This window comes from Nanorana parkeri, unplaced genomic scaffold, assembly GCF_000935625.1.
Source record: "Nanorana parkeri isolate BGI_ZX_2015 unplaced genomic scaffold, ASM93562v1 scaffold808, whole genome shotgun sequence".
Lineage (NCBI taxonomy): Eukaryota > Metazoa > Chordata > Amphibia > Anura > Dicroglossidae > Nanorana > Nanorana parkeri.
This window is the reverse complement of record NW_017307076.1, coordinates 454073-469056: the sequence shown is the minus strand read 5'-3', so window position 1 is coordinate 469056 and position 14984 is coordinate 454073. Positions and strand designations below refer to the sequence as shown.

General features: G+C 42.4%; 1 protein-coding gene across 1 annotated transcript in view; it reads right to left on the bottom strand.

Moving 5' to 3' along the window:
- Window positions 1–11811, bottom strand: part of DMTF1 (cyclin D binding myb like transcription factor 1) — a 31760-nt gene extending 19949 nt beyond the window's left edge. Inside the window, exons 1-3 of the mRNA XM_018565040.1 lie at window positions 11739–11811; window positions 3806–3924; window positions 1657–1751 (exon numbers count right to left, since the gene is read on the bottom strand). Coding sequence (XP_018420542.1) covers window positions 1657–1751; window positions 3806–3917 — 207 coding nt within the window. The 5' untranslated portion in view covers window positions 3918–3924; window positions 11739–11811. The remainder of the gene's footprint in view (window positions 1–1656; window positions 1752–3805; window positions 3925–11738) is intronic.
- Between the last annotated feature and the right edge of the window lie 3173 nt (window positions 11812–14984).

Sequence of the window (14984 nt, the reverse complement as noted above, 5' to 3'; positions counted from 1 at the left end):
TATTTCCTGCATTACTAATCACATTCAAACTTCCATGGCAGATAGGAATTGGTTTGAAGGTTGAGAAATACGTATTAGCGATGCTTTAGCGCTGACTTTTTTCTTTTATACAACTGGCTCTTTGTAAGTGAAAGAAAGCACGATACCTGCAGTGGGGGTGCCTGGCAAGAGCTCTCCTATATTATAAGCAAGGGTTCTTAAGTCACCAGCTCAGCAATAAATGGTAATGGGATGGTCTGAATAACTAGAGCTACTCCTGGAACAAATGCTGACAAACTGAGCAAGTCAGCTTAAGATGGGCACACACGGAGCGAATTTCGGCCGACTCAGTAGAAGTTAGATCCATGGCTGGCCTTATCCCCTTGACCGAAGTTGATCATTAGATTAAAGGAGAACTATGAGGTGAGTGCTTTTCACTCACCTCATTTACCTCGAGCTACAGCTCGCTTTATACTGAGCCTAGGGTGATGGGAGGACGCTAGTTTGTGTCCTCCCGTTACCCTAAGGAGAACTATGGGGAAAAGCCCTAACCCCATAGTTCTCCTTTAACTTTAGCAGAAGGGACATGCTGGAAAATCATCAGCTGAATAGTAATTGCAGCCAAATCAGCTGCAAGTGGCCGGAGCCGCTATCAGAATACAATGATCTTATGCACTACTGCTACCTATCAAAGGGCTCAATACATGTCAGAGCCAGACAATCTGATCTGAAATGGTCAAGTTAACAGAGAAAGCTGTCATATATTTCAAGTGGACAGCAATGAGAATAACCAGCACTCATGGGATGAAATAAATCCAAATTGACCTTGTATTGTAGAAACATGTCACTTGTATCAAGAAGCCAACATTTTGGAACCACAAATAGTCATACTCTGGATTCATGCTGGACATGTCACTGCTCTCCCCGCCGCTTCTGCAGAATCAAACACCAAAAACCAGACACCAGTCACCTCCCCAAGCAAACCCGGCTCCAGGGGACAAATTAAAACTAAAGCGGCAAATACAATTCTTAATACAAGTGACACGTGTCTACAATAAAAAGAAAATTTGGATCTATTTCATCCCATAAGTGCTGGTGATTCTCATTGCTGTTCATCTGATATATGCACGGCGCCATACGTGGACATCACTACAAGCACCACCATTACTTCTGGTCTTTATTGCTGTATGGTGTGCAGGGGACACCCTAGTTTATTGATATATTTGAAGTGAACTTGTCAGATTGCCCTGAATTCATCCACCTCCTCCGCTATCTTTCCGTGCCCCCCCCCCTCCCCATTTCACTCATCACAGCTCCAAATAGAAAGCCTTGTGTAAGCTCAGTGGTGGAGCTTACACAGGGATAAGTACTTTGCTTGCAACCTCATATGACAGTGCTCAGACCTATCGACTGGACACTAAGGCAACGTTCAGTCAATCATGGGAAGAAGGGTCACATGCTCCCCCACACCCTGAAGTACCAGATATCTCCAGGGGCTTCTGGTGAACAGGGTAACAGAGGTGCATGAGGAAGGGAAGTAATAGGAGAAGAGAAGGTGGGCTATAAAGAGAACTTGCTACTTAACCCTATATAGGTAAAGTGACAGGTTTACTTTAACTTCAGTCTACAGTTTATCCAAACCTATTTCATAAACATTCCTCTGCTTCCACGTTTTACCTGTATCTGAGTTATGGATTCTTCATTAATGTCGCCATCCACCACTTCTGTGGTGGCAGTCATGGTCACCTCAAAGCTCTGGTCATTCTCGGACACTAAAAAGTACAAAATATTGAAATTAATTCAAAGGGGCATAAGTAATGACACACCAAAACTTAAAGTGAATGTGTTCTAATGAGAAAGAAAATGAGCTAATATCATCTTGCAATTGGAGGCATTATAGGTTGTCTATGCGTACCTTTGGTTTGTAACAATCTGGAAGCCCTGAACCTGTGGTGCATTTTGCATGCAAGTACCAACCTACCTCCAGGTTGGCATTTAACCACTTGAAGACCAGGTGTTTAGACCCCCTTCCTGGTCAGGCCATTTTTCAGTATTCAGCGCTGCGGTACTTTGACTGACGTTTATTCATCATGCAACGCTGAACTGAAATTTTATACCATTTTTGGGGGGACACATAGAGCTTTATTTTGGTGGTATTTAATCACCACTGGGGGTTTTATTTTTTACAATAATTAGGAAAAATTACTGAAAATTTTGAAGAAAAAAAGTTTTTTTTAACATTATGTTAGGAAACATTATTACCCAGTTTTTTGGTAAAATATAAAAGACGCGGTCACGTCGGGTAAATAGACACCAAACATGTCAAGCTTTAAAATTGCGTGCACCCGCGAAATCGCAGAAAACTACCATACTCAAAATTGGCCATAGACGACCATTTAAAAGCTTTTACCGCTCATAAGTTTAGTGTTATCAGTGATTGATGGCCCTAGAATGATTGCTCTCACTGTGACGTTGGCGGCAATATGTAACATGTGCGGGGTAAAGGGCGCAATCGTCGTTTTTGCCTGTATGCGCCCCCGACGCATGTTTGCATGCGTGTATGTGTGGGGACTTTTTGTTTTTTATTCTTTTTTATGTGAAACTTTAATATTTTTTTTTCACTAAACTTTATTGCTATCACATACGGGGGCTAATAAAACCCTCCTATGTGATAGCAAAATATGTGACAGGTCCTCTTTTCAGCTCAGGGCCTCTTCCTGTAGTGCTGGCTCAGGTTACAAGCCTATACAAACGTATACACAGACACCGTGTATCCATTCCTGAGACAAGGCAGTCTGCTGCAAAACAGAAGTTCTGCCCAGCATGAGAACAGATACAGATTTAAAAGGAAGAGCAGCAAAGAGAAGGGAAACAACCATGAATTACAGTAAGGCGCACATTACAGTATTGTTTTATGTTAAAAAATCTGAGGGTTTAAGGTCACTTTAAATTGTCAGGACTTTATAAATACCTGAAATAAAATTAAATACCCACACTACCAATCAATCTAGCACTGTCTCATCCACTTTCTATAATCACAAATTGTTGTAAGCTGCTGCAAAAGGAATTTGCCACATTTACTGCAGTTCATAATTAAAAAAGGAAACAGCACATGGGTACAACTTGAAATGTACTATTAATATAATCATTAATATAGAGGATTTATATAAAATCGCCAACAGTTTGTGTAGCACATTACAATACAAAGGAAGACTGTACAGTTAAATACAGATGGTTAGGAGGGCCCTGCTTGTGAGAGCTTACAATCTACAAAAGAGGAGCTAGTGATAGAAAAGGTAGTAGCTGTGTGGGAATAAGATGTTTGAGAAAGTGCTAGTTCGGTGGTTAGGTAGAGTGGGATAGGCCTCCCTGAAGAGATTAGTTTTTAGGGATCGCCTAAAGGTAAACGGAGTAGGAGATAGATGGACAGGCTGCGGTAGGGAGTTCTAAAGGATGGGAGAGACTCTAGAGAAGTCCTGGAAGTGGGCATAGTAGGAGTTGATGAGGGAGATAGAAAGCAGGGGGTCTTGGGAGGAGTGGAGAGGATGGTTAGGGTGATACTTTGAGAACAGGTTTGACATATAGCCAGGGGCAGAGTTGTGGATGGCTTTTCAAGTGGTTGTTAATATGTACTATAGATTTACTATGAGTTTTCATGACTGGAGGACTCCTTTAAAACTATTTAACAAACATCATGACATATTTTGTTGCGATGATGTGAGACTTCACCAAGTGCAGGTGAATACTGTTATAGAAGTGAGAACATTTGAATTCTTTCAGCACTTGTGTGTTTTGCTTAGCATTACAGATAAGGAATTCCTGGTACCATTCTGAGGACAATGCAGGATTAAATTCCCATCGAGGTCCTGTGTGAGTGTTAGGGAGCTTCTTGTGGTTTGAAGTTTCACTCCTCCAGACTCTTCGTCACCTGTGCTCATACTCAACCTGCAACAAGAACATAAGACTGCTGACATGGAATGTAGTGGCCACATAATACAGCAATATAGTCTGCAATCACCAAAGAGGTAACAAACCATCCCTTACTTCATAAGAGGGGTGCCCAATTGGGTATTTATTGCCGTCTATATTATAACATGCAAAACATATAATGCAGCTAGAGTTAGGCTTTAAAGCAGGACTATCAAGCAGATAGCAGAGCAAATCAAATCTTAACCCCGCAGTGGAGCTACCCCCGCACTGCAGGGTTTTGTCTCGGAAGCTAAAATAGCACAGTTATACTCACCTGAACCACAATCCTGGCTAGCTCCTAGACACGTCCCTCCAGCCTGTCTCCTTCTCTGCTCCAGTGATGGTATCTCCCTCGGCGTTCTCATGTTCTATACACTGTATTGTATGCGATGACTCTCACTGGACCTTAGGCTGCTGGAATGAAGCTGAAGGGACCGTTCTAAGAGCAAGCTGGGATCACGGTCCGGGTGAGTATAACTTTGCTATTTTAGTTTCCTAGACAAAACGAGTGTGACGATAATGGGAGTCCGAGTCTGAATATTAAAAAATAGAATTCTTTTGTTTTCCAGTCAGAGCAAATACAGGCCTTCGTTTAGTCATTTGCCAGGCATTTCACAGAACAGGAGATTTGCTAGCTGGCTGTGATCTTTTATTGCCCCAGCCCTAGTGAAAGTCCAAAATATCTCTCCAAGCCTGTTATGGCTGTCCCTAATGAAAGGCATGGCACACATCGCTCATCTATTACCAGTGGACAAGTTAATATAAACAAGCAGGTCCGGTAGAGGTGGTGACCCCGCATTCACACGAAAGTCATAAAACCTGAGTTACAAAATCAGCTCCATTTCATTATGTGGAATTGGGTGGGGATAGTGAAAAATTCAAGTTTATCCTCCTCCCTGCTTTCCCTTCCATAGGGGCCGACTCCAGGACACCCCTTTACAAAAGGGGCTTATAAAATATTCTGTCTAGGCCACTAGAGTTGACTCTTGGAACATCAAGGAACTAAAAGAAGTCTTAACATCGCAGAAGAGTTCCCCTTTAATCTCTCGACATTATCTGCTGGAAGTCTGCTTGCAGAAGAGTCCTGCAGACTTCTCCTTTGCTTATTGAACTCTGCCAGAACTCCTAATTCCAGGACTGTTGAGTATTCTCCTTTTATTTTTCTGTTGTGCATATATATTTTGTCTCTTTTTATTAATATATTTTTCTGTATATTTTCAGCACCGTTTCTTTTATTAAAGGACGATCTTAAAAATTGTTAAGCTCATCTCTACGCTCTAAATACGAACTTAAAGTATCCTTGCCTCTGTGAAGAGCGCTACTGTATATTAAGTCCTGTCATATTCCTGTCTGAGAGGACAGCGGTATCACAGGCATTAAGTGTTTAAATTGTTGCAGCATTTGCTGGGCACGGCCTATGTTTCTGGTACGAAAAAACACATGGTGGCAGTGAACGTTTGTGCGTAAAGGGTTAACTGCGGAGTTAACCAACCCTGGTGACGATCGCTCTCAGTCTGCTGGCCTGAGATTGTGTCCGGCGAGCTGGGAAATCTCTGTGCAGGGTGAGGCTGAGAGTGGTATCGCCACGTCCTTGTGATGCTCACGCTCGGTTCAGACTTGTGTATAGTCACGTAGGATTGACGTACAGCGGGTTTGGGCCGGGCGTACGTCACACCGAGCACTAACGAGCACGATTTGCCTGGAGTTCTGTTTAAAGGATATCTCATCTTTAGAACAAATATGTAATATATGAAACTTACCAGTTTTTAGATGTGCTGGCTGCATTCGTTTTCTTTTTTCAGGCTAAGAACATTGTCAGCAAGTACAGAAAAGATGTGCAGATCTTGCCAGAAACGCAGCGTCCATGTCACTTCCTGTGAGCTGAACTAAAAGCACAAACAACGTTATCTTCTTTTTGTGAACCAATAATTCCCCACCCCAAACATAATGGAGATGAAGACATGTTTGCAGTACAGTCTGTGTAACAACCATGGCTCCCTCCATATATACAGTGGAGGAATGAGTGTAGCCACAATGGGAATGAAAGTGAGTATTCTCAGGATCACCAGGTGATAATAAAGACACCAAAAGCCGGAAAAAGGTAATGCAATATACGTTTTCTTTTTTTGTTTTAGATATGATTTTATAGCTCCAGGTCAACTATAAAAATCAGAGTGTGAAAGTCATGGGAAGTAGAAGTACACTCATCTGTTTGTTGTCCGTTCTCCTGTAGGCTGGGCATACACAAAGCCAAATACACTGAGTGGCCAGATTATTATGACCACCCCATCAGTACTTTGTTGGGCCACGAGATGACTTAGTTGGGCCGCCTCGTGACTCCATGAGATGTTGAAAGGTGATGCGAGGAATCGGACACTGCACTGTTGCCCTTCTGTTGTCTTGTACCAGTCTTGCCACTCTCCGTTCTGCCCTAACATTGACTAGTCGCTGACGGCCACAATTCGCACGTTCAGACCCAGATTTTCGGCTGACAGTCCAGTCTTTAAACACTTTAACAACAGCTGCTCTTGAACATTTAACGAATTCTGCTGATTTGCTGATACTCGCTCCATGGCTCCGAGCGCCAACATCCCACGTTCAAAGGCTGTTAAATCGCGTTGTTTACCCATATCTTCAGAAAAAAATCACTTCTACTGTTGTGGTAAACAACCTGCTTCCCTATTTATAATGGTCTGGCCCTCTAGCAACTTCAGCGCGAAATTATAGCTAATTTGCCTACAAACGTCAGGTGGACATAATAATCTGGCCACTCAGTGTATACTTCAGACAACACTTTTATTTCCTTTTGTCTCTGCCACAGTGTGAAAATCAGAACCTCTGTCAAGCTTTTACTGCTGCCAGTCACCCCAAGGAAGAAATCTCTATTAATCTTTTACATGAAATAAGGAAAATCCAGAGTCTTCACCAAAGAAGGAATAGTGTAAATCTTCCATTGTGGGCACTGGTTCTGGTGACCACTGCCTAAAGGAAGGAAGATGTTTCCCTTACTTTGGAGATATTTCCCCTCACTTCCTCTTGTGTCTGAAGGAGAAGTGAAAGCAAATCTCTACAATGAGACACAGAAGGCAAAAAATAAAAAATAAGAGAGATGTTAAACCTTTGTTACTCTATTCAAAATGGATTAAAATTGGCATTAGTGTATGGAAACCCTAACATTTAACTTATCTTACTTGCTCCCTTTTTGTCTTTTAAAGCAGAACTCCAACCAACAATAAGTTAAAAACAGATAGCCCCATAAAAATGTAAAATAACAACACCAACTTCCACTGCAACATTCACCTTCAATCAAGAGAGGCCGCTCCATACTTGTTTTTTTCTGCCACTAGATGTTCTCAGTCTGATGGCCAGTACCATTTAACCAACTTCATCTGGGCCCTAATCATGCTGGACCCACCCAAGTCTGAGTAGACAGTGAAAGGAGGAGAAGCAGCTCAGTGATGAGCTTATCCCTCTGTCTCTCTTTGCTTTCTCCTCCTATGAGAATACACCATGTCAGCACATTAAAGTGATATTTAAGTCAAAATGCTTTTAAACGTATAAACATCAAGAAGCAGCATGCTTTGTAAGTGATTTAATAAGCATTTGAAATACACTATATTACCAAAAGTATTGGGACTCTTGCCTTTACAAGCACATGAACTTTAATGGCATCCCAGTCTTAGTGCGTAGGGTTCAATATTGAGTTGGCCTGCCCTTTGCAGCTATAACAGCTTCAACTCTTCTGGGAAGGCTGTCCATAAGGTTTAGGAGTGTGTCTATGGGAATGTTTGACCATTCTTCCAGAAGCGCATTTGTGAGGTCAGATACTAATGTTGGAGGAGAAGGCCTGGCTGGCAGTCTCTGCTCTAATTCATCCCAAAAAGTGTTCTATCGGGTTGAGGTCAGGACTCTGTGCAGGCCAGTCAAGTTCCTCCACCCCAAAATCGCTCATCCATGTCTTTATGAAACTTGCTTTGTGCACTTGTGTACTGTCATGTTGGAACAGGAAGGGCCATCCCCAAACTGTTCCCACAAGTTCAAGTAGAGCTGCAGCTAACGATTATTTTCAAAATCGATTAGTTAGCCGATTATTAAGTTCGATTAATCAGTTAAAAAATAAAATACATTGTTAAAAATGGCTCCTGTGATGGGATTACTAGTTTGTATTGAGATTGCAGTTCATTACAGGAGCAAGCTTGGAGCGGTGGAAGTAAAAAAGAAAAAAAAAAGTGTGTTGTGCAATATAGTGATAATGAAAAGTATAAAATTATACAGCAATGAATGCAGAATGGCACCGGCTATAGAGGACTACAAATCCCAGCAATAGTACATTATACAGCACAATTTAGAATACCACCACCTATAGAGGAATACAACAAATGCCAGCAATAGTACATTATAGCTGGTGGTATTCTGCATTGCGCTGTATAATGTACTTTTGCCCTCTACGCACTGTTGTTGTGCCAATCTGAAGGCCACACGAAGTTTGGAGGTCTGTAGCTATTGACTCTGCAGATAGTTGGCGACTTCTGCGCTTCAGCATGCGCTGACCCCGCTCTGTCATTTTACATGGCCTACCACTTCATGGCTGAGTTGCTGTTGTTCGCAGTTGCTTCCACTTTGTTATAATACCATTAACAGGTGACCGTGGAATATTTAGTAGCAAGGAAATTTCACAGAACACCTGAATCCAATGATTTGGAGGATTGGCAATATAGTGTAGCTTTAGTTTCCTGCAAAATCAGTTGGTCCCCAAATCAATGGTCCAGATATGCTATTTTAGGTTGGTTACTTTCCCTTGCAGAGTCCTATGGAGCCACTGTTCCGTGTGCTAGTAAGATGCATCTTCAAAAACACGCAGGCACAGCAAGGCAAGACACTCCCCACTCCTTCCTTATCCTAGCTAATAGATTGACAGCTGCTGTACTTCAAGTACCCCTCTCACCTCCAATGTACTAATGCTCAGTCCTAGCCATTGGCCACTCAGACACAGCAGGGGCAGGGGAAGTGTGAGGAGTTCTCTTTTACCTTAAAGTCAGTGTCACTGCTATAAGTCAAAAGGGTACCTAGCACAATCCTGTGCAACAAAATGCATAGTCCCGGAATCACACCTTGACATCCCGAAAATGCGTGTTGCATTCACGTGTTTGTCCTACAATACCCATTGATTTCAATGGGTGCTGCACACGTGACAAATGCGGCAAAGTAGCTCATGTAGCAGATTCTGCTCCAGGCATACCATATTTTTTACCCGCGTGTTTGTGCACACTTTAACTTGTGTCCATGCGTGGGGAAAAATGTGCGCTTTCCTGGCAGCGTTCGGGATGCCATTAACAAGTAATGTCGCTGCAAGCATGTTGCACATTTTTTATGCGTTCGGTGAACAAGTGTTTGACACACGTTCACAGAATGCAAAGGTGTGAACGTCCCCAAAGGTCAGTAAAGTGCTTCTGTAAACACCTATTTAGACGCATAAATATACAGACCGGCAAAATTCTTATTCCATTCCTCTAGCTTGAATTTACGTGTGTATGTATGCTTGTACACATGTAAATTACTGGCTTGGGATGCAGATCGGTAAAGCAAAACAAACGACAAACGCACTCAACAATTTGTTACCAGTTATACAGTAAGGTGCACACAAAATGGGCTTTGAACAGTGGAACAGTAGAAAGGCATCATGGCACACTTGTTTTGCTTTACCGATTTGGTGCAGCGACGCATGGGGTTTCTCAGCTGCCAATGGGATGTGCGGGATCCCTTGTGTGTTTCTGTACCTTTAAGGAGGTGGGGCGTCCTCCTGACAGGCCTGCACCCAATTTGATATCTTCTGCCCTCATGTGCTCCAAGATGGAGACTCTCATAGTTTAGAGTTAGGACCGCACTATAAGAGGTGCCTTGGCGCGGCAGTGCGGCTTACACATCCTTTGCAGAAGACGTGTATCCAAACCTCTGTCATTGTCCTTAGTGGTGAGACAAGTTGTTTTACATGCTGGTTTGTGAGTGTGCCATGATGCCTTTCTACTATAGTAGATGTAAACCCTAATCAGATAACGTATGGTTTGCCAAGTACTATATATTATAAAGAAACGTCATTTAAAAAAAATGTAATATTAGTTTTAAATTTTATTCTTTCTTAAATCACAGAATTGCTGATCTCTTGCCGACTCTGTACATACACTTCCTGTCTACCCACATGGACTCCAGCAACAGTTCCCTAATGGTACAACTTTGAGCAATGTGTGTCAGAACAGCCACATAGTCTCTATTGGAAGCTTGTGTGACACCACACAAGAACATATGGGAGACAGGACAGAGTTGTCACCCTCTAACACAAAGTCCATGAACAAGGACCTTCAGAGCAGGATCACCAGGTATTAAAGTAATCAAAGCTGCACATTTAAAAAGAGATTGAAAATGACATTAACATGTTAAAGCGGATCCTCAGTCTCCTGACTCATTGTATTGTCACCTCCCTCCTTTCTCACAATTTTTATGTTTTTCCACCCCAAGTACTTTTTTTTATTTTTGTGATTCTTGCCCAGACAAGAATGATGTCAAATTTGCCTGCAGCCTCCTGGAGTACTAACATCCTACATCCCAGGAGGTCTTGGCTGTGCCCTGTGCTTCAACAAAAGGCTGGCTATTAGTGATGGGCTCGGGCGTGTTCGCAGCTCCACGTGCCGAGCTCGCCAGGAAGCTGACAGCGCCAATCACAGGCACTGAGACATTTCCCGATCTCTGCAGCTGCGGACCGGGAAAATGTCTCAGTGCCTGTGATTGGCGCTGCAGCGCTGTCAGCTTCCTGGCGGGCTTGGCACGTGGAGAAGCGAACACGCCCGAGACCATCACTACTGGCTATCTCTTCTGGGTTCTTGCAGTTGGCCCCTAATGACGCTCTGTGGCACATGCATGTCATCAGGGGGCAACTGCAAGAACCCAGGAGAGACAGACGGATGCTGGATTTACTGGACGTGGCAGTATGTATTTTAGGGATAACCCAGAGTACAAGATAAGGTGTTAAAAAAAATTACAGTGGGGTGTGAAGTTCCTCTTTAAGGGCTGGCTCACACCATAGGGTGCGCTAAATGTACAGGACCCGTTGGTCTAAAGCAGGGGTGGGCAACTCCAGCCCTCCAGCTGCTGTGAAACTACCAAGTCCCATGAGGCATTGCAGGACTGACAGTTACTGGTATGACTCCCAGAGGCAGAGGCATGTTGGGATTTGTAGTTAAAGCACAGCTGGAGGGTTGGAGTTTACCTACCCCCTGTTCTATCGCACAGCAAAGACGGAGGTATCACAATAACATGCGATGCAATGCTGTGCGGTGAAAAAAAAAAAAAAATGAATGCACTATTTTGTTATCACCACACGGCAACTCTATTAGGGTTCCGTGAATTGTTCTGCACTGCAATGCACACCTGCCAGGAGGAGCGTTGGGGTGAGCATGGAAAATGAATGGCAACACAAAAGCACACCTGGCTAATGCACAGCTCCCATATGTTTAGAGCAATGCTAAGGTATGCACCAACCCTAAAGCTTATACGAGGTTTACATCTACTTTAAACCGGACACCAACCTTATAAAACTAAACAACAATAAATATAGCAAAGTATTCCTGTGTGATCACTATCCTGTGCTAGTATATAACGCACGTTATATGTACGTGCTATATATACACTTCACATTTGTGATGATGGAGGGGCAGACGTCCACATAAACAATGGTGGTGGAATGATGTGACCCGATCAGGGTGCACACAGCTCCTGTCACTGGGCCGGATACTCACTTCCTGTTTTCAGTCCGGGTACTTGGCGAGCAGGATGGAGGCTCCGAGATACCAGGATGAAGCAACACAGCGCTCCATAGATCCCAGCTGAATAGGAAGTGGAGGTCACCTCTGACGTCACTTCCGCCCTTACCTATCATGGAGGGCGAGTACAGGCTGTGCTGGCTGGAGAATTGATATATGACCAGCAATGCAGTGACTACAGGTCTCTTCATTGTATAGCCGGGTCTACAGCTCTTTTAGGGCCAGTGTCAGGAGATATGGACATGGCAGTAAACTCTGTTCAGTAAATGAAGCATTTTAACTGCAAGCAGTACTGATCATGTGTTGTTTACAGATTAAAGTTGATGTAAAACTTGCCTGATTGATATTTAGGTTTTAATTCACTATATCATAAACAGTTGAAATTTTTTGGTAAAATGCTTGTTTTCACCTTTTTTTTCTTTATTGCATCTGAGCAGTACTGATCTCCTGCAGCCTCATTGCAGCCAGTTCCTGTCTACATGCAGCGATCGCTGCATGGCATTTCGCAGGGCAGGTTTCCTTTTATGTCGCTCAATGGTGAGCACAACAAAATGCTCAAGACAAGGAATCCCATTCATTTCTATGGCTCCTGTTCACATCTTGTTGCAAGCAGAAAAACCCCTGTCGCTGGAAAAAGTAGATGAGCTACTTATTGGCAGATTACAGAGCTTTTTGGTCCCATAGACTTCAAAGAAAAACTTCATACAACAAAACACTCTAGTGTAAACAGGGGCCATAGAAATGAACGGGAGTCCTTGTCTAGCTATGTGTGACAAAATGCCTAAGTGTGAATGGAGCCTAAATCCAGCATTTACACATGTGTTCCATGAACACGCGTCACATTGGTGCTCACTTGTGCGTGTTTGTGTGCTGTGTTTGCGACACGTCTCCAATTAGTTCAATGGGGCTCACAAATGCATCAAAAAAACTAATTTAGCATTTTTTGCGACAGACATTGCATGTTCTTTGCTTCCATGTTTGTGCACATTTTAATGCATGCAAACGCTGAGTAAAAAAGCATGTCTTCCTGGGCAAGTTTTGAGTGCCATTAGAAAATAATGGCAATGCAAGAGTGTTTTGCAGCAGGTAAGTAATACAGCTTTATCCTGTCCCCTAGACATAAACAAGCAGTTAACATTTGCAATGCAGTGGCAGCTCCACTGCATGGGAAAACCTTTTAATTTCCCTGGAGCTGGGCTTTCATAATACATAAGTGCAGTATGGGCATTTCTTATACCTGCATTAAGTTAATTTTTTAAGAACTTTATAGCTGAAAAGCCATTGACTCCTCTTATGAGCGGTCCTTCCCCATTCCACTTCCTTGGTATACCTGTTGTGTGTACAAAGTAGCCCTGACTGTAAGCATCATAATGGCAGCCAAGGGATGGGTGGATGTAGCATCCTTTATTAACATGGTCCAGGAGCACCTAGAACTCTTTGACAATTGGTACAAATATAAGTACCACAGAAGAAAGACTGACATCTGGGAGAAAATGCAGCACAAATATATCCTGATTGGGAGCAAATGGAAAAATCCCTTAGGAAAAAAAAGATACCATTAACGCATATCAAATGTATGTAACCATGCATGTGGAAATGCATGAACAATGCATGATTTGTGGTAAAATGGGCAATTACATCAGTTGCTGATTTATATTGTTGCTATGTATCTCATTGATATCCAATCATTGCTGTGTATGTTTCTCACGTCATTTCCGCTTTCTTACTTACAGTGTTTAAATGCCACTGAATGGGAAAAAAATGTAACTCTGAGCTGCAACGCCTTTTTCTTTTTGTAATTTTGGTGGTTACTGGGAACACACCTAGTTGCATGCATGACTAAATCCTGCCGGTTGCCTACCACCTTTATAAACTAACTATATACTGTATATACAGTATATACTATATATACAGTATATATACACCGATCATCCATAACATTATGACCACTGTCAGGTGCAGTGAATAACGTTGATTATTATCTCATTACAATGGCACCTGGAAGGGGGTGGGATATATTAAGCTGCAAGATATATATTAAGCAGGGACATTTTGTCCCTGAAGTTGATGTGTTGGAAGCAGAAAAAATGTGCAAGTGTAAGGATTTGAGCAACTTTGACAAGGGCCAAGTTGTGATGGCTAGACGACTGGGTCAGAGCAACTCCATACTCCAGATCTTCATACCCATATAAGTTTTAGTGGTACTTGAGATCTTCACTCCCATATAAACTCAGCATTAGTACAGTAATATTTGCAATATTAGGACAGCATTAGTGGTAACTGAGATCTTCACACCTGTAAAAGGGCAGCACTAGTGGCACCCAAGCTCTTCACACGTATATAAGGGCAGCATTACTTGTCTGAGATTCTTCTGACCCGAATAAGGGCAGCAATAGTGGTACCTGAGATTTTTACAGTCATAAAAGGGCACTGTTATTGGTACTTGAGTCCTTCACATGTATAAGGGTAGGATTAGTTGTCTGAGATCAGCATTAGTGTTACCTGAGCTCTTCACACCGGAATAAGTTGTCTTGGGATCATCACACCCATATAGAGATTTTTACAGGCATACAAGGGAAGCATTATTTGTACTTGAGTCCTTTATATGCATATAAGAGCAGCATTAGTTGTACCTGAGATATTCACACCCTTATGAACACAACATTGATTGTACCTGAGATTTTTCACACCCATAAAATGGCGGCATTAGTGGTACCTGAGAATGTCTCACCAATATAAGGGTAACATTAATGGTACCTGAGATCTTCTCACCCATATAAGGGCAGCATTAGTTGTACTTGAGATCTTCATACCCATATAAGGGCAGCATTAGTGGTCCCTGAGAATGTCTCACCCATATAAGAGCAACATTAATGGTACCTGAGATCTTCTCACCCATATAAGGGCAGCATTAGTGGTACCTGAGATCTTCTCACCTGTTTAAGGACAGCATAAGTTGTACCTGACGACAAGATTTTGAATATTTGACTGAATATTTTTTTTAATTTTTTTTAGTTTGTAGAAATATGTTAGAAGTGTGTATATTTTTAGTTATACTTGCTTTTGATTTCTTGCTGCAATATCCTTATGTCTTTCAGCCACTAGGTGGTATTGCTCTCACTTTCTCACTTTCTGTGACTATTATTCTAATTTCCAGTGACAGCATAATATAACTGCTTGTAACAATTCTCATTGTTAGAATATATGAGCTTTAGAATGCCC